This window comes from Diplodia seriata (genome assembly GCF_021436955.1).
Source record: "Diplodia seriata strain FDS-637 chromosome Unknown scaffold_1, whole genome shotgun sequence".
Classification (NCBI taxonomy): domain Eukaryota; kingdom Fungi; phylum Ascomycota; class Dothideomycetes; order Botryosphaeriales; family Botryosphaeriaceae; genus Diplodia; species Diplodia seriata.
Genome location: NW_027117308.1, coordinates 505,956 through 525,052, shown reverse-complemented (window position 1 = coordinate 525,052; position 19,097 = coordinate 505,956). Strand labels below are relative to the sequence as shown.

At 57.4% G+C, this 19,097-nt stretch overlaps 5 protein-coding genes across 5 annotated transcripts; 2 read left to right on the top strand and 3 right to left on the bottom strand.

The window, feature by feature from the left end:
* Nucleotides 1-465: 465 nt before the first annotated feature.
* Nucleotides 466-1,203, top strand: SLS55_000154 (uncharacterized protein; the record flags this gene model as incomplete). Its single annotated transcript, XM_066771668.1, has 1 exon — nucleotides 466-1,203. The coding sequence occupies one exon, from the start codon at nucleotides 466-468 to the stop codon at nucleotides 1,201-1,203; it is 738 nt and encodes a 245-aa protein (XP_066636947.1).
* A 507-nt stretch (nucleotides 1,204-1,710) lies between these two features.
* Nucleotides 1,711-3,852, bottom strand: SLS55_000153 (uncharacterized protein; the record flags this gene model as incomplete). Its single annotated transcript, XM_066771667.1, has 3 exons — nucleotides 1,711-2,808; nucleotides 2,857-3,550; nucleotides 3,602-3,852. 3 exons carry the CDS (start codon nucleotides 3,850-3,852, stop codon nucleotides 1,711-1,713), a joined length of 2,043 nt encoding a protein of 680 aa, XP_066636946.1.
* An 802-nt stretch (nucleotides 3,853-4,654) lies between these two features.
* Nucleotides 4,655-7,800, bottom strand: ERG25 (C-4 sterol methyl oxidase; the record flags this gene model as incomplete). Its single annotated transcript, XM_066771666.1, has 3 exons — nucleotides 4,655-5,305; nucleotides 5,360-5,618; nucleotides 7,193-7,800. 3 exons carry the CDS (start codon nucleotides 7,798-7,800, stop codon nucleotides 4,655-4,657), a joined length of 1,518 nt encoding a protein of 505 aa, XP_066636945.1.
* A 749-nt stretch (nucleotides 7,801-8,549) lies between these two features.
* Nucleotides 8,550-10,483, top strand: SLS55_000151 (uncharacterized protein; the record flags this gene model as incomplete). The annotated part of the gene is made up of 2 exons (XM_066771665.1): nucleotides 8,550-9,615; nucleotides 9,669-10,483. The coding sequence occupies 2 exons, from the start codon at nucleotides 8,550-8,552 to the stop codon at nucleotides 10,481-10,483; spliced, it is 1,881 nt and encodes a 626-aa protein (XP_066636944.1).
* Nucleotides 10,484-17,306: 6,823 nt separating this feature from the next.
* Nucleotides 17,307-18,989, bottom strand: GDT1 (GCR1-dependent translation factor 1; the record flags this gene model as incomplete). Its single annotated transcript, XM_066771664.1, has 3 exons — nucleotides 17,307-17,380; nucleotides 17,431-18,328; nucleotides 18,402-18,989. The coding sequence occupies 3 exons, from the start codon at nucleotides 18,987-18,989 to the stop codon at nucleotides 17,307-17,309; spliced, it is 1,560 nt and encodes a 519-aa protein (XP_066636943.1).
* Between the last annotated feature and the right edge of the window lie 108 nt (nucleotides 18,990-19,097).

The following is a 19,097-nucleotide window of genomic DNA, read 5'->3' as shown; positions in this document are numbered from 1 at the left end:
AGAGCGATGTGCCGGGTGGTGGCGGGTGATGACAGTGACGGGCTGCCTGAAAGCCCAGGCAGCGCGGGTACGAGATGCACCCGCAGCTGCAGCTGACCGTCGTCATAGCCTTCCCGTTCGCTTGCACCTTCGTTTCACTGCCTTGTCAGCTCCATTACTCCCACCACCACAACCCAATCCAACCGCTGTCCACTACTGTCCACCACACCCTTTTGCCCGCCACCGCCCGGCCACGCCTTCGCACCACTGAGCTCCGCGACGTCTCCACTCTCCACCGAGCCTGCTGCTCCGACATCAAACCTCAACATCTCATCCCATGCCCTAAAAATAACCCTCCGCGCAACAGCCTCTCACCGAACCCCCGTTAGGCGCTGCTCTCGACCCTCGTCCTCCGACCTGCCTACGCGCGCATTCCCGACTGCGACAACACCACGCCCGCGCAACAACAAACAAACAACAGCAACAATGGCCTCCGGCGTCGGCATCTTCTTCATTATCCTCATCCTCCTCATCGTCATCGGCGGCGTCTCCTGGGTCGCCTACACGCACATCCGCGCGAAGCGCCTCGGCCTGCCGCCCCCGCCGCTCAACCCGTTCGCGCGCGGGTCGCGCTCGTCCATGGGCGGCGGCTTGCCCGCGCCCGCGCCCAGCGGCTTCGTCGGCTGGGTCAACGACAAGATCAGCTCGCTCAAGCACGGCCGGAACGGCGGCGGCGGCCGCAGCAACGCCCGCTACGCCGCGGGCGCCTACGAGGAGCCCGGCGCCGCCAGGGCCCGCAACCGCGGCACCCTCGACCCGGACGAGGCCTGGGACGCGCGCGTCGGCACCGAGGCCGACTACGGCTACGGCTACGACGAGGAGCAGGAGCTGAGCGGCCTGCACGACCCCCACGACCCCCACGGAACGACGCCGTACGGCGGCGGCGGTTATGCGGGCTCCGGCATGTACGCCGCCCCGCCGCCGCACAGCGCGGGCTTGAGCGCCGGCCCCGAGCGCGGCCGCAGCAGGACGCGCGAGCTGGACGAACGCTACGACGAGGAGATGGGCCGCGGCCGCGGCGGCGAGAACCCATTCGGCGACAACGCGGAACACAGCGACCTGCGTGGCGTCAGCCCCCGCCCGGTAGGCTCTGGTGCGCGAAGCGGCGCGGCCGGTAACAGCCCCACAGAGTCGAGGAGGAGCATGTTCAGGGAAGAGGTTTAGGGCGCGAAGGAGAATGTTGTGGTGTACAGAATTGGGTTTCGATTCTAATTCTTTCAATTCCCGTTTCTTTTTTTTTTTTTCCGACCATTCGAGGATGTTCGAATAGGGTCTTTGATAAGTGGGCGGCTGGACGTATGAATTGGCGGTACGGGCTAGACAATTGGCCTTGATGACAAGCGTGTGGTATGGGGTTTCCTTATTCTCATGCGTGGAGTTCACACAAAAGCGGAGGACCGTTGTATAATGTTATTGATATCGCTCGCCTTGGTAGGTTTCTCTTTCGACATTTATCTCCCTTTCCGAAACTTGATTGCTCTGGATGAAATTGCGAGCTGAGGGGACCATTGCATCCACGATTCCAACGCAATCGACCGACCGGCCGGCATGTCAAGCATTCCTAGAATATCCTTGTCTCGCTCGACCCATCCATAATCCATTCCATTCGTCATCCTTCGACCGCCACAGCTACCATCTGCTCAGGTCATGCCCGCCCACCCCCACCTCTACTTAGATGTCGTCAGCCAGCCGATTCAGAGCGCCGAACTTGTTCTTCCAGATCTGCTCCATCGGGTCGACCTTTTGATCTTTCTCCTGTTCATCTGGCTGTCCCTGCTTCTTTTTCTTACGCTTCTTGTTCTTCTTCTCGAGCGCCGCAGCGTACGCCTCCTTCGCATCGGGCGCAATGTTTGGGAAGTTCTCAACCGCGTTAAGCAGGTACAATTCCGGCACGGCATCCTCGTCATTATCCGAGACGGCGTCGAAGAACTTGACCGCAGTGGGCAAGTCTTCGAGACGCTCATGCAAGTCCTTGACGGCCGCCTGTACCTCCGGGTCGCTGTGGATGTCTGTCCTGTGGGTTTGCGGGGCGCTTTCGGTGGGAAAGGAAAGGAATATGGTGAGAAACTGGCGGAGCATGCGCAGTGAGTACCATATGCCCTGCAGCTGGGCCATATGGTGGATGTGAGACCATTCAAGCTGTCCCTGGTAGCCCCGGAGCATTCTCATGACCTGGTTTTTCGATATTTGGCGTTCTTCGTTCTGGACGAGTTTGTCGGACAGATACATGGCGCCATACAGCTTCCAGAAGTGAAGGGGTGCGCGAAGGTGCAGGTCACCCGAATTTACCATGAAGGCAGTGATGTGGGCGCTCAGCTCCCTGCATGTTTGTACCACTTCTTCTTTCTTGTAGCGGAAGCGGGGGACTGCAGTTTGAGCCATACGCGGACCTCGGCGCTCCCATTCTTCCATCGAGAACAGAGCAGACATTGGGAGGGAAAGTATGGAGTAGCCCAGGAATCTCAGATCTGCAGACAAGCGCCAGGCCGAAGCTCGCGTCGGATCATCAATAAGGAACGGAAGGAACATGGCGCAACTCACACCGGCACCGTCTGGTTGGTGGAATTTTGTGTGGCCGGTATCCGCGACTATAGCTGAGCACACCTGCTGGACAAGCTCAGAGATTCTCGGGTCCATGTTTCTCAGGTGTGGGTCAGCAAGATAGCGCAGATAGGTAGCTTCGTCTTTCTTGGGTTGACGTTTTTGTGGCGACGAGAAAAACACATCCTCGTAAGCATTCGGAAGTAAGGCATGGAGAGTATAATTTCCCTGTTTGTTTTAGCAATGGCACAAGTGGATTGACACGCGCGTGCATACCTGTAAGACTGCAAAGCTTGAGCGGTACTGGTTGACCAACAACTGATCGGAGCCTGATATGCAATGGAGGGGGGTGTACTCTTCGAACCATCCTTGATATTTCGAGGTCGAGACGTCTACAGCTTTGGCCATCTGCACGAGTTCCTTCAGGCTCCTGTGATAATCCTGGGTAAGAGCAAATGCTAGAGGCGCCAAAGTCTTCAGCCCGAGGCGTTCGGCAATGCACCTGGGATGATATTCGACGCCTTTGAGGACCGTCCGACGGGGAAACGTTGCCAAGCTTACGTCCTGGAAGCGTAGGACCGATCCGTTTGGCCCAAGGTCGAACACGAGTAGGTCAGTGTCAGAGCTAAGAAGCCAGCAAGCTTTTTTCTGACTGACACGGCAGACAACATCGGCGCAGAAGACGTCTGCTTCACCAGGAACCACGAAAACACGCTCGGCAAAAGCGCCCTTACTGAGATGATCGATGACAGCCGGCACCATGAACGGCGTGGCTGGTAGCCTGGTGAGCTTCTCAGGGACGGAAGTGGGTGCACTGAAGGGGTTTGTTTCAATGCTGGACCGGACGCAACGGACATCGTCAGGATGCAGGCTCCTGAAGGTCTGAAGCTGGGCAAGAGAGGCGTGGAGACGCTTCAGGCGGGTGTCACGCTTTGCTGCAGGAAGCGCTCCATCGAAGAAAACTCCTAGGCTTTCATTTAGTCAATGGCATACAACTGAGCGCGACTGGAAAGTCACGTACATGGCGATGTTGTGCGACTCCAACGTAGCGAGGAAATGTGCGGCAGTTTCTGCCACCTCGGCGTGCGATGGCATGGCCTCCAGAGCATTCCGTGCATGGTATCTTCCGGCGACGGCGCGATGGTAGGCGTGGTATGCCAGGCTTGGGCCGTCGACCACGACGTGTTTTTGGTCAAGATCTTCTGTCGACCGGGCGCTGGCCGTCTTCTGCCAAGCTGTGCCCAGCTCAACAGAGGTGCCAAAGTCCTGCATGTGGTGCAGCAGCCGCTGGATCCCCATGGCTGCCGTCAAGTGCGCGAGTCGAGAAGCAGGACGCGGATGAGTCGAGGATGGTGTTGGTTGGTGATGGTGCCGAGCGCGCCGTTTCCTCGGGGACAAACACTGCTCACACTAGTCCCAATAGAGCAACCGCTACTTGCCGCCCTCTATTCGCAGTAGCTTCAAGGGACCGTTGCTTTGAACCAAGCAAAGGACGAGGCAGATGCGCCAAATAACTCCTGGTCAAGTGATGCTTTGGTACTTTTTTAAACTTACCATTTCCAGAATTTTCAGCGGCCACCATCATCGCTGGCTGAAACACGGGTGGCGTGGATCAGAACCTATCGGGCGAAAACTTGAAACACAACGAAGTCAACGACCCTTGACGGTAGCGAAATGTGCCTTAACTTAATGTCCGTTGAGATTTTCAGATTACCTGCCCAGAAGTTAAAATGAACTTTCGTTTGATACGGAAATCGTCGAGCAGCCAGGATAACTTCCACTTTCTTCTTCTATTACTATCTTGTTACAACGAACGGTAGGCAGCCGTGGATTAAAAATATATACAATGCCAATGTCGTTCAGCTGCGATGAACAGCATCAATCATTCTTTTTTGTAGACCGCCAGCGAAAGCAAAAAAACACCGGGGTCATAGAATCTACTCAACGCCATTCCGTGCTCTATCCAGAGGTCCTGACCCCTGGCACAACCCATCAGATTCTTCTATACCAAGATACTATGACATCCAGCGCATGTCGCGAGAACATGCACTCGCCACCATTTCAAAGAGCTCGTTTACTGTGCCTTCTTGGCATTGGCGAGCCTGCGCTCACGCCTTCTCTTGGCGGCCTCGGGACCAGACTCGGTGTCGAGGACGTAGTCCCACCAGCGGAAGCTGCTAGCGTAGTTGCCGATGAAACGCTCGTGATGGGTGTCGTGGTGATCAGCACCGGCCCAGAAGGGCAGGAAGTGGTGCAGGCTCCACGGGAACTCGTAGCCGCTGTGGGCATCGATGGCCTGGAAGAGACGAGCGACGATCCACACATACATGGTGAGGATGTGCAGGTCCTTGGTGATGGCGCAGTAGAGAATGGGGGAACCAACGGTGCCGAGGCCAAGGATGAGCACCTCAATGGGCGACGCGTATTCGGCGGCAAGGCCGAAAGGAGCCGAGTAGTGGTGGTGGATTTTGTGGATGTTCTTGTACAGGGTAGGGAAGACGTGCATGGCGCGGTGAGTCCAGTAGTGCCAGGTATCCTCGAGGACGAAGAAAATGGCAATCTGGTAGGCCATCTTGAGCGGCGACGGGAACGGGACGCTGGTCTCGAGGCCGAAGAACTGAGCCATCGGGTGGAAGAGCCAGATCTGAGGAAGCTCGACGGTGAAGTGGCTCAGCAGCACAAGGGCGGCGCACTGCCACTGCTCCTTGGCGGTGGGGACTTTGGCCTAGTGGCGCGTCAGCAAGATCGCCCGTCTAACGCAGGCGGCGGCAAGACTCACGGCTTGAATCTTGTACTTGTTGAAGAAAGGGATGGAGTCGACGATGATCCAAGGGAGCGAGCGGCCGAAGTAGACGGTCTCGTGCATGACGAACGACATGATGCCAGTGGCCAGGACATCGTTGCCCATGTAGGTGTACCATGCCAGCCAGAGGCGCTCGAAGTAGTTGAGGGAGACATTATACTTGGAAACCTCCTCGAACTGGGCCCAGTAGGTGTCGGCGGGCGCCGGGTGGGCGAAAGCAGCTGTCGTTGAGTTCCTGGCGGCGGCGTGAGCGAGGAGGCGCCGGGCATGCGCAGCATGAGCAAACTTACATGTTGGCTGCGGAGCTGGACTCAACGAGCAGGAACGACAGGGAGGGGAGAGAGCCAGGAGCGGGAGTGGACAGGACTCGGCGCTTCCAGTTGATGGGCGGGAGGAACGAGCGGCGGCGCGAGGTTTTGAGAGCTGCAGACAGCACCACACCACACGGGACGCGGCTTTCCGGTCCCTGAGCTTAGATGACGCTAGCCCGGACGTGGCGACCGCTAGGTTGTGTTGGGGCCGCACTAGGATCTTTTCTTGGCATGTTTGACGCGCGCGATCTCAGCGCGAGCAAACACGCCCGGCACGGCATCGCGCGCGCCGCCATGGCGACAGTATCGTCAGACAAGCACCTGTGGGCTGGCCCGTTGCTCGCATCCGCCACGCCGCCCAGGGCGCAGTCAGCCCATCATCACACAATTTCCACGCACCGCGCCCGGCCGCCCTGAGCGTGCAATTTCCCCGGCAGCTGCAGGGCTGGTCCCCGGCCTCTGCAGCCAATCAGCGCCGTCCAGCATCGAGCCCGCGCGGCGAGAGCCCTGCGCTAGTCCGGCTGGCGATCTCTTCGAGAAGCCTGCTGCACACCGCCTGGTCTCGCAGTCGTTTTCTCGCCGCCTGCACGACTACGTGTGCGGTTTCCACAGCGCTCCAGCGCGTCGCTGGCACTTTTGCCACCGCACCAGCTCCTGCGTCGGGATCTCCATCTCGCATTGTCTCAACTTAGCCCGCGCGGCTCTGATTGGCGTTCCGATAACGCCGTGCCTGTTCCTGTCCGGGGCTCCGCCAAACTTTTTGCACCTTCTGCCGCGGGGATGCGCCTGCATCGCAGCCGGGTCCCGGGACTGGCATTGTGTGGTCGCCTTTGTGATTGCGGTGCATTCGCCCTCAGATTTCGCTTCCGACCGCTTTGCTGCTGCGGCCAATGCGCACCACCTTGATCCGAACCCAGAGACGAGCTCCGATGTGGTAAGCTCCGTTGATCCACATCAACGCCACGCATCAGCTTCACATCACACAGTGTGAAAATCCACACCCAACTCTGAATGGATTTTCGATTCCGATCACGCTCGACTTGACCGGACAATCCACTCGTGGCGACTGCTCGGATTTTCGGAAGCTCTTGGCCCGTTTTCCATTCTGGCTACAGTTGGATCCCCGCCACTGCCAAGCATGCTGTTGCCGCTTGCCAGTTCCGGTTGTGGAGGCGAGTATGTGACAACAACGTGTTATATCGCACAGTAACAAAAAGAGTCTGAGATGCATGAACAGTTGAAGTACATGTGTTGAAGCCCACCTCAAGCAATAATGAGCGACAATAGTCTATCACCTTAAGCTGATCACATCGAGTCGAGCAAACTTGTACGGTAACGCTTCCCGAACGTCTGGGCTGGGAAGGAGACGGATGCATTTGTCGTGGCCGGCATTCAATCACGCGACAGATCAAGGCAAACCGAGCCCAATTTCGTGCCTATGGTAAGTAATACTAATAGGCAGATCCTTTATTGATTTGTTCCTTTCAGACTCTTTTACACTTCCAGAATCTTCGCGTGCTTGATGTCGAACCCGCTCACAAATTCCTTGATCTTCGCATACTCTTGAAATGGTTCCGACTCTCCGAACTTCCCATGCTGGGCAACCTCGTCCCAGCCCGTGAAGAGCACCCATTCCTCCTTCTCGTCTGCCTCCTTTTCAATTCTCCATCCCCCAGCAACCTTCCTGGGTGCCGTAAAGTCCTCGACATTGTGCTTCACAGCACCGAATGTGTGCGAGAAGTCAGCACGTCTGTCTGACGCAACAGAATGCCTGCCAATGGCGATGACCGGAGCGTCGAGAGGCAGGCGCGGCTTCTCGACATCAAGGTGGAACATGAAGTCGACGCTGATCTGGTCTTTGAGCAGCTCGAGAAGGTCCTGGTTTGCGGGTGAAGGGATCCATTCTTCAAAGTGGTTGGTGACGGATGGCCAGGAGCCGACGATGTAGAAGTACGAAGGGTCTTCAATCTGAACGAAGTAGTGGAAAGGCTGGCGGGTGAAATCCTCCATAGCCCTCTTAGCTTTCTGGAGGCTCGCGCGCAACGTGGGGTCGTCGAAGGATGCGCCAGACTTGAGGCGCAGTAGCGCGAGCTCGGTGACGGTCATTTTTGGGACTGGTGGCTTTGTGCTGTGGCGGGCGACCCGCGTTAAGGCTGATGTCGTCCAAGGTCAAATATATATTCCTACGTGCTGGCTGAGGCAGAAGCGATGATGCGGCATTTTTCGGGGCTGCTGAGGCGACGAGGCCGAGTGAAAGCAGCGCCGGCTGCACCCCATCCGCGCGCCGTTTCGCGTGTGCCTGGCCGGGGACGGTGCCCTGGGCGAAGCAAGCCTTGGGCGGGTGGTGGTGGCTTTGTGTAAGGCTGGCCAGGTATCCTGGGAAGCGGCGCGGGCGGGCAGCACACGGGCGACCGGGGGGACTGCCCGTACTGGATCGACGGCTTGGCGCAGCCTCTCTCTGCCGCCGTGTGTGTAAACGACAACTACTCGAACCTCCCCAGAGCACCCCGCCCGCGAGCAAGTGCTGCCTCCGCCTCGCTCCCACGCTCGCGTCGTGCCAGCACCGCCTGAGTCCCCCCGCCTGCCTCCACCGCGGCTGCGTCGCCGCCGACGCGCTCCAGGCATCCGAGCGCCAGCTCCACGGCCGAGCATTAAATCGATCGCCAGAAGCACACCGTGCTCGCGCTGTCTCAGGTTTTTTGCGACGTCCTCACTCCGCACCTCCGACCAGCCGAGCCTCCGCACACTCCCTCGCGCTGCCGCGCACCGTTCCATTGCCATCGCCCGCCCACCCCGCCGGCCACCGCTCTTTGCGCAGCAGCCCCACCTGCGTCCACAGCCTCTAGCCTCGCAAGATGCCCTGCTTCCAGGGCCTGGCCGTCAGCATCCACACGCCTGACGGCCCGCTGCCCGAGTATTCGATCCAGAAGAACTCTCGCGCCCACCGCATCACCTCGTACATTCCCGTCCCGCCCGCCAAGGTCCCGCCTGGCGCCAGCAAGCCCGAGCAGTCGACCTTCGCCATCTCCATCACCCTCCTCACCCCCGGCCTGAACGTCCCGTACTCGACTCCCAAGCCGGGCCCCGAAGATCCTTACCCGCGCCCCAAGGTCGTTGGCGGCTTGCCCGGCTATGGCAACGAGCGGGGCAAGTACGGCCCCGTAATCGGTCCCTACATTCCGTTGACGTCGTCGCCGAACGAGACCATTGCCGCGTACATATACTTCGATGGCCGCGCGAAAGAGGAGGTCGCAACGCTGCTCCGGCGGGGCGAGGAAACATGGGTCAACTCGCGCTGGGTCAGCGTGCCCGAGTCGGAGGGCGGTGGTCTCGCCGAGCGTGAGTTCCTCTTCCGTGAGGTTGGACTGGAGCGCTGGCTCAATGGCCTCGACCTCGAGGGCAAGGACAAGGATGTGGCAGCTAGGATAGAGCGGCGAAGGTTGCGGCTGGAGAAGAAAAGGCGAAAGAAGACGGAGCAGAAGGGCAGTGATGATGACGACGACGACGACATGGAGACGGACCGGAAAAAGACGGCCAACAGGAACGGCGTTTTGCGTTATGGTGAGGACAAGACAGTCGAGCCGCTGTCAGGGGATGAAGGCTTGTTCACTTCCGACTCGGACTCGGACGACGAGCCACCCATGCCCGAAGCCGCTGGCCAAATCAAGGTTGCACTGTTTAGAGTCCTGGCCTCTGGAGAAATCAAGAGAGGGGAATACTCGCCGCAATTCGACGCACACGATGATGACGATGCCGCAGGCGCGAACGGCGACCCGGCCAATGACGCAGATGTTGACCACACGACGAGTTTTGCCAAGCCGAAGACATTGGACCCCAAATCGATCAGCACGCAGACCGTGACTGGCATTGATCCCCCGGATAAGCCCTACGCCGTGTTCACGTTCCTCTACCGTGGCGAGAGTAAGTCATTATTTTCTAGTCCAGATCTGCGGATGTATCTGACATGGTTATAGAGCAATTACGCAAGATGGGCATTCTGGCACCCCCAAGTGCCGTCCCCAAGACCCCTGCCACGACGAAGAGGAAATCCGGCCTTGACTTCTCCGCTTTGAAGCCACTTACGACCACCGGGACCAGGAATTTTGCTGGCTACCGTGACCCCAACGCGTCACCAACGAAAAGGAACAAGGGCGGCAAGGTCAAGGACATTGACGACATGGACAGTGATGCCGAGGATGATGACGATGCACGAATTGGTGCAAATGACGACGAGGTTGACATTAAGACGGAGGGCAAGGGCATGCTGTCAGCCGAGGACGTAGCCAGGCAAGAAGAAATGGCCGAGGGCGTCCGCAAGATCAAGGCAGGTGATTGGCAATTTGTGATATCGACTATTTCTAACTTCCTACAGCTTAAGCGCGCCCACTCCGCCGACCCCGTCCAGGATTCCCCAACGAAGTCGCCCGCGGATTTCACGCCCAGCGGTTCTGCCAGCGCCGCTTTATCACCCGGCAGCGAAATCCCCACAAGCGCCGCCGCAGCCCTCGCCGCCAAAGAAGTCGCTCCCGAAGCTGCGGTTGTCGGCTCACCATTCAAGAAGCAGCGCGCCAGCCTACCCGGCTTTGATGAGGGCGTGCGCTCGAACTTGGGATCAGCGCTGGCGAGCGCCTCTTCGTCATCGGCGCTAGCAGGCGCACCAATGCTACAGCCGCGCAGCATGAGTGATAGCAACGCATCTGGCCAAACCGCTAGCGCGGCGGCGAGCTCTGTTGGCGGCACCATGATCAAGCAGGAAGAGAGCACGATGGAAGAGGATGAAGAGCTTTGATGGTCAACGGACGGGCAGCGGATGATGGGGTGAAGAATTTATTTTCCATTACTCCGATACCTCCCCTGCGCCCTTCGTACGGAACTTCTTCGAGAAGAGTCTGGGGGGCATTTCTCCTGTAGCATGCGCTGGAAGATGGAACGACAGTAGGGAGGGCTTGATTCGTTCAGTCGGTCATATTCATTCGAAGAAACCCCTCAAGGGGGGTTTTTGATGGAGCATTTTGTTTCCTTCACCTCTCTACTTTCTCCCCTTTTGGTTCTCAGCGGAATGGTGGGTCAAAGTAGCTACCACTGCCTCTGCTGATGCCGCTGTACTGGATATGAGAAAGGAGAGGATGTCAACGTTTCTCTTATTGGCATTCCAGTGGTGATCTGGGAAACTATTGATGAATACTCGAAGTTCGAAAGCTGGATAGGATACGAGCTTGAAATATCATGAAGAGAAAGAATAGGCAAAACTTGAAAAGGAAAGTTGAAAGAGTGGCGCGAAAGATTGATTCAACCGTACGCTGGCAGTGAGAGTAGGTCATTTCGCCTACTAACGATTCAATGGGCGGTGGAAGCTCAGATCCTCTCCCCTCCTACTTGGAAGACAAAGATGGCCTTGTCATGAAGTCTCGATAATTTTTTTTTTACTGCCTCACCACCCTGAACAATGTTGGGAATTTCATTCCTCACATTCATCGTCGGGATTCGCCCTTGTCTTAGTCATTGATGTACTTCCCGAGAAGCGTTACGGCTTCATACTATGCCTAAGATGGCACGGCAGCGTTTAAGACGAAATAAATAAGCGCTCAATGTATGTTAAAAGGACTCCGGGCTGTTCACATGACTGTTCAAGCGTTGACCGGGCATCCAGAGTGATTTTTGCTTTGGAGGGATGATAAAGACTAGAGTATTGCTATGATCCCAACAAATAGGTAGTCCTGGGTACAACCGGAGATGGACTCGGAATTTAATTTACATTATTTGAGAGGATCCCACCGTGCCTTGAGAATGTAGAGTAGTAGTAAGGCATGAAGAGGTCCATACGAGAGGTCAAAATGTGCTGCCCTAATTTGCACATGCGCAAGATGTTGCCATCTAGTATACAGGATGTTGCCGTCCAAGTGAAAGTCTTGTATAAAGCCGACGTCTTTAACAGTATGGCCCATTCTTTGGAAGAAACTGTACTGGGAGAAAGATCACCGAAAAAAGAAGTAAAAAGCAAATGAATCTAGAAAATGGCAAGAAGATGAAAAACAAGATAGCGTCGAACATCCATCTCCGTCCTCTCGCTCCGCGCTGTGCCATCAAACGATCATAATAGACCTCCTCATTGCACCAGTCTCCCAATATAGATAGCTTTCTTCGTTGAGGATCTCAAACAATGCAACTCTCTCGTATTTGCAGCCAGCTGAATCGCCTTTCAGGAGCCGCTTCCTCAACACGAGCCCTGTACGCTCCGCAACGAGAAGGAACGTCAGAACATCTCCGCGTGCAATCTCCAGTCCTGGTGCGTCCACATCGACCGTCAGGGCTAGCTCAAAATTTAGCCCTTCATGGTCCCTTCCGAGTGGCGACACAAAAACTCGACGGGAGGTGTCGAATTTGTACTGCTCTGCTTCGAAAAGATCGTATCTCGGATCCTCATGTTCTCGAATCTGGAGTTCCATGGTTGATCCGGCTGCTACGATATAGGCTTTTGAGTTGAGCGTGTCAGGAGGATTGAGAGTAGCTGGATAGTCGTGTATTTCAAGGACTCGGAAGTCTGAACGAATGCGAGTGTTTGAGCTTGTCATGACTTGGCCATTGATTGATGGCCACGACCAAGTCGGAGCACGATGGCTATCCGCAGTTCTCGTATGGACACGCTTGAGGCTAGGAGAGGTCCGGCTTGACTTCCAAAGAAGGGACTCACGGAACTGGTGGTCCCTCCAATGACCATAGAGATACGTCTCCCGTGCAAAGGGAGTGGCTGCAGCTGCAAGTCCGGCAAGCGCTGGCAGACGATCTCCACCGACGGTGACCTCACGGCCGGTGTAGTGCTCGATAAGCGCAAACCAGTTGTCAAGTAGATGGCCCCGATTGTCATACCTGCTGAGCTCGGATATGCGCTTTTCCTGCTGGGGTTCGTGTAAACGTGGAGGGAAGCATGGCTGGGAACGGCCGGGGTGGCACTCACACCGAACCTCATGCTCACATTCCCAGGTCAGCCCTCCACTGCCAAAGCGCAGTAGCCGTCGGCTGAGGATCCATTCTTGCAAGGACCACGCCCGACGGAAAAGAGGGTCGGATGCAGGCGCGTGGTGCATGAACTTCTGGCCGTGGAATCCAGTCTCGTTCAGGAACTTGTAGATTGAGAGCTGAGTGGGGCGGACATATATCGGATTTGTGGAACCCGGGGGATAAATGACCACGCGGTCGGTTCGGCCATTATTTGTAGACTCGAAGATTCCGCTAAAGCAGTTGGTAGCTTTGTCGGCGGAAATGGTCACTGTTGCTCCCATGTAGATGTCTCGCATGCTTTCTGAGTGGCTATGCCAGTCTTCCTCACAGTCTTGCAAAATGCAGAGCGAGTCGATCCATAGGTACTTCAGTCCAAGCCTGCGGGTGATAAGGATGGCATCGTGGAAAGTCTGTGGTAGAGCATCCATAGAGATAAACTTCGTCCTGAGACTCTCGGTGGATATGGTGCTTTTGATGGTCCTCATTGCAGCATATTTGTCACCCCAGCAATGGCTTAGGGCTGCATAGTGCGCTGCTTCTCCATTGGATTTGTGTAGTCTCGGGTGTTCGTCATCAGACGAGCCCACAAAAATCACACGTTTGGGCAAGGGGCCCTGCTTCCTCTGGCACCGCGCATGGTTTTCCCGGCAGCCCTGTAGCATGTCGACGGCCAGCTGCATCTCGCGTGGTAGGGAAACATCGATTGGGACGTCACGCGCAGGTCCAATGAGGCTCCAGCGGCTTGGTGCGCCTGTATATCTCGTCAGTTTCTGGGTCCTTCGAGCAGTAATAGCACCTTGGGTTGCAAAATGTTTTGCCCTTGGATCGCCCACAAAAGACACCAACCTTTCTCCATGGGCAGCTGAAGCGAATATACAAATGTAGATGTGGGTTGAAGATTTCCACAAGAACATGCATTCGCTTCGGCTACCCATGCAAGCAAAGTGTAATGTCTGGTGAGATGGAGATGAGAAGGGTAAAATCATTAGCAACCACTGGGACAGCGCAATGCAATTATCCAATCGAAATCTCGCTCACTACCATCATGGGTGTAGAATTCAATGTTGTGCTCTCGGCCCGTGTCGTTGTTCAGGATGTAGGATAGGATGATTGTCGACGTGCCTTCCGTACCGTTTCTGTATTCGCTCTCGAGTCGGACTTGTGCGTTGTCAGGTGGGCTCTCGTCAACGACCTGGGTCAGGCCCTGCCACAAGACCGAACATGAAGCGCATCCGGCATCCTTGGATTTGCGGAGCTCATGGACTTGAAAGGGAGGCGTGCATTCGTTTTTGGCAAATCGGGCTTGCAGCGCTTGTTTGTTGAAGCCAAGACAGACCGAGCACAGGCGCTGCTGGGTTGGTTAACTCGGCCGAGTGGGTCTATAGGACAGAAATGCGGGGACCGGAAGGGAGTGGTTCCGGTGATGCGTCAAGCTGATGTTCAAAGAGCGGGATGACTTGCATGGTGGGAGGGGTCCACTTTGGAGCAACGGTGGAGGCGGCGCCAGCGTCGACGAACTTTGCTTTGCAACAGGGCCATTTCGAGAGAATGGAAGCTCGGCCTGGAGGCTGAATCGTCTTTCCCCAGGACTAATTTGTACGTCTTTCACAAACGGTTGAGTAGCTGAAGGCGGACAGCACGTGTTCACCGCTTCGATGCATGGTAGTGACCCTTGAAGTTTGCCACCGGAGACAGCCCTCGAAGAGGAAGGATGGGTGCAGTAATTGCTATGGCTGATTGAAGAAATGCTGATCAGTCCGGCACTGCCCGCCTCGAGGTCCGTATTCGCAAGGCCATCTGGCGGGCTGCGGACATGACGATGCAGTTTTTCGGCAGCCACGTCACTGGAGGTGGTTGTTAAGCTCAGCGGGAGTCCGCCGGAGCTCAACGGGCACGGCAAGCGGTGTGGTTCAATTAGAGCACGACGCGATGAAGTCATGCCGAGAGCCCGTGCACGCCGGGTTTTTGACAAACAAAAAGAGTCCTGAGGCGGGAGCAGGAAACTGCTCGAGCATTCCTTAGCCCGGCGGCAGCTCCAATGGGCAGCGCGCAGCAGAGTGCGAAAGCGCATTGTCGCAAACACAGACGGCAGATGCTGGGACGCCATGCATCATGAAACGTCTTCCCGCCGCGTGACTCCAGGATGCGCGCAGTGGTTCGTGCGACAAACTCGGCTTCTGCCAGCGAGCGCGCGGTGTGATGAGGCTGAGGCAGGCAAACTGACGCGGCGCAGATCGTGACGCGGGTTGGGGTGGGATGGTGACATGGCGGAGGCAACCTTCGTCCAGGCAGCTGTCGGAGCCGGAGCTGTGGCTGTGAGACGCTTGTTGCGGTCATAGTAGGTTGGCGTCGGGCGTCGCGTCGGCGCGTCATGCCGCCCGCTGCCCGCTGCCCGCTACAGCGCAGGGTCCAATTCCTTCGTCCCCGCACCCTCGTTCGAGCAAACCCGCCCTCGACCTCACCAACCTTGTCCAAATCCACTCACCAGTCGACAAACCACCCATGGCGCCCGACTTGAACTCGGTGCCTCCCTCGCCGCGCCTCGCCCAGGCCCAGCCTTCGGCAGCCGCGACCCAGCCCTCCGCGCCCGCACCTTCGAACGGCAGCAGCCACCAGACTCTGCCAGCTTCCACCTCGCATCCCTCTTCGCGCCGCGCGTCCCAGCTCTCGCACATGAACCCCCCGCCGCTGCCGCTCGGCGCAGCTGGCAACAGCTCCACTCCAACCTCGCAGCCCCAGTCGCAGGCCACATACCAGCCATTCCCGCCGCTGAGCCCACACCTGCCCGGCACCGCTCCTCGCGGGACCATGGATGAGGCCGGCGTTCCCATGAGGCACCCACGCCCCTTGACCGCCGCCGAGCTGCATCACGAGCTCGAGCAAGAGCAAGAGGCCGTGGTGAGTATTTGCCTGCCCTTTTCCACCGTCTCCCTGTCCCCTTTACCCCCGCACTCCTGTTGCGAAGGCATCAGCACGGCTTTGCCGCTAACCTCCCATCGTCGCGCAGGTCAACCGCCTCACGCGCGAGCTCAGCGCCCTCCGCGCCCACTCGGCGTCCGTCGCCAGCTCCGTCTCGTCGACCAGCACCTCCGCGCACCACCATTCCAGCAACCCGCTCCTCTTCGAGGCCACCGACCCCTCGGCCGTTCACGCCGGCGCTATGACCGGCCCAACTCACCCCACGGCCTCGCGCCGCCACCGTAGCTCCAGCAGCGTCAGCCGTGCCTCCCAACCGCACCGCTGGTCCGTGTCGAGCCAAAGCCAGGGCCAGGCGCCACCACAGCAGATTGACGGTACAGGTAGCGGGGTCATCAGCGGAGCCAGCAGCACTTACGCGGCCGGCGTGGGCATGGCGCGGAGCCCGAGCCTCGGCGTGGGAACGAGCGCTGCGACGAGATTCGAGGAGGCGGCGCTGCACAGGCAGGAGCTCGAGGAGGCCAAGAGGGAGAACGAGCTGCTGAGGAAGCGCGTCAGGGAGCTGGAGTCTGAGCTGCGAGAATCGAGAGCCCCGTGAGGCCCGCCGACCACTGCCTCTCCCAGAGAGACAAGCCAGAACAGAAGCGCTCAGAGAGAGGAGGCTGCCGCGTCATGAGATAGCCGGCTGGGAATGGAGGATGAGAGGGAGACGTGGTCCATGTTTGGCGTCAGGGTGTTGGGGCAAGGAATCACTGGCTGGTTTTTGGCTGCGACTTTGGTAACAGGAGAGCCCCATGAGGCATCACTTTGTATGGCGTTAGGCGCACCTAAGTTTACCGGCTGGATGCGTCAGGCAACGCATGGCAGACTAGTCCGGCGTGATTGGAGCGAATTCAAGCTATTTCAATTTGTTTTCATCTAATTCCCCTCGACATGACAAGAAGTGCAAGTTGCTCCGGTGTAGGTAGAGCGAGCCGCCGAACATGTTACTTCCCCGAAGCTGGTTGACTGTTGAGGCGTGCATAGAGGCCGTAAGGGATCAGCTACGGTTTGCCACCAGTCAAGACACTTGGGTATCTGGTGCTCGTTTATACGACCACTATGCGCTGCGCGCGCCATGCCTGCTGTGGCAATCATGCAGCGTGCTCTAGGAGCCCAGCATTCCAGCCTCATGCTGGAAATAACTGTCACGATGATTGTTGCGCCTATTGTTTGCCTTCGTGTATGCCGGCGGGAACCATACAGGGAGGTTGTTTGAAAAGAGCATCGCCAGAAAAGGTTTCTGAATTTCTCAGCCAAGCAAACACTTAAACCTAAAGGGATACACAGCCTTGGGCAACTGAAAACAGCAGAACATTCTGCCCCATTGCACAAAAGAATACGCCGTAAGCCATGCCAGGAACGCACCGCTCGTTTGATTTTTCCTTGATAGGACCTTTCGCCAATGGCCGAGTAAACACAAAAACTCCTCATATCCTCCGGGAGCGACAATCCGCGGCATAGCCAAACCCTCGTGCCCTACAGACTGCAAGAAGGAGAGTCCGAAGAAGTGAATAAGTGACCACTACTGGAGCGTGAAAAAATAGCTGGGAAGTGTGAGACCTCGTCGATTAGAACAAAAATTATCTTCCGAGAAGCGGTTGCTTCACCCCCCCAAGATACCGGCGACTTGCTGGAAAGGAGGACCGGAGATACGTCTAGTCCGTATACATAGACTCAAACAAGTAAATGACGCCGAAAACCAAGAACGCAATGGCACCACCGAGAGTGACTGGGCAATATTAGCACGAATGGCTTTGTAGGAGCCGGAGAATAACTTACCAACACGCATGCTGACTTTGCCTGCAATAGCCCTGCCGCCTATAACGGCGGCACTAGTGCACAACCCATGGCCGACGATCGCACCCAGGGTGACGAACCAATAGTCCTGACCAGCAGCCATAGCGATTGTGGCGATCTGACTCCTGTCTCCCCACTCGCCTAGGAAGGTCATCACAAAAGTCTGGACCCAGGCCGGACTGAGAAGCAACGAAAAGAGATTGTTCAGACCGCCCAGAATATTGGAGAGGCTTGCACCAGAGGGCGAAGGAGACCTGGCAGGCGAAGAAGAGGGACTACGGTGAGTGGGCAGTCGGCTGTTCGACCTTGAGCGGCGGCCGCGAGTGCCCGCTTCGAGGGCGTACGGCGAGATGGACGAGCGACGCCTCTTCCCAATGTTGTGTTCCTTCTCTTCAAGCTCAGCCTCGACTTCCTTCATCTCTTCACCGACGCCCTCGTCCGGACTCATTGCAAGACCCTCGCGGAGCAGCTTCGCACCAAAAACGAAGAAGAGAATCGCGGCCGCGAAGCTCGTGAGCCACTTGGGGAGGAGCGTCGGAACAGCGTGGCCAAGAACGGCTGAGAGGACGGTCATGGTGATGAGGGCGGCAAAGGCGGCAGTAAATACCACGACACGGGGGTGGCGCATGGCCATGAGAGCGGCCACGAGGAAGGTCTTGTCGCCAATTTCGGAGAAGATGATCATCATGAAGGACAGAACGAAGGAATGGAACGGCTGAATGATGCCCTCTTCATCGTCCGAATCCACGTCGGTCGTGGAGGTCTTCGAGGTCGTTGAGGAGGACTTGGAGGAATCGTAGGTATCCTTGGGCATGCTTGGAATGACGGGCTTGGAGGAGCTGCTATCGCCGTGTGGCGTATCAGGAAGGTCTGTGGGTTTCTGGGGTAATCCAACGTCAGCTCAACTTTCATGCATGGCCGCAAAGCCTGTGTTGCTAAATTGGGCCACAAACCGCCAAACCAGCAGCACCCTTCGCCCTCTCCGAGGATGAGTCTTCGTCATCGCTGTCGTCCGCAGTATCCACACCCATGCGCTCTTGCTCATCGTTGGACAACGGGCGCTCCTCGTCCGGCGAAACCGGGACCTTGCCAACCTTCTCGCCCTTCTCTGCTTCCAGCGCCTTGTGTTCCTTGGTTCTCTGCGAGACGCCTCCCTCGGTTCCTGTAGTGCCCTTCTTGGGCGAAGCGCGGTCAGGGTCGTCCATAACGCCAATGTCCTTCTCCGTAAGGAGTTTGGAGGATACCTTCTTCTGGTCCACGGTTATCTCGTCGGAGAGCGATTCGCGAGTTGCCGCCTTCGTGCTGTCGGCGGCACTTGGGGAATTTTCGACGACAAACGGGCCAGCGTGAGGTTTGCCGTCAAGGCCATCCACTGGCGCGTCCTTGGTGCCGACATCGAGCTTGCTCGCAGTTGCTGTGACGTCCTTTGAAGGCTCGCGCACTTTCTGGACGCCATTTCCGTCCACGTCGACGACCACGGCGGCCGAGAGGACGGGCAGCAGGAGCAGCAGCGCTGCAACCTTGTCTTTTCTGAGGATCATGGCTTCCTGTCTGAAGGGCGGCGGAAGTTAAAGGGGCGGGGAGAAAAGCCGGGCGTCGCTGACGCAGGGCTGCGCGCAGCTTGGCGGCGGAAGGAAAGCTGTGGGAAG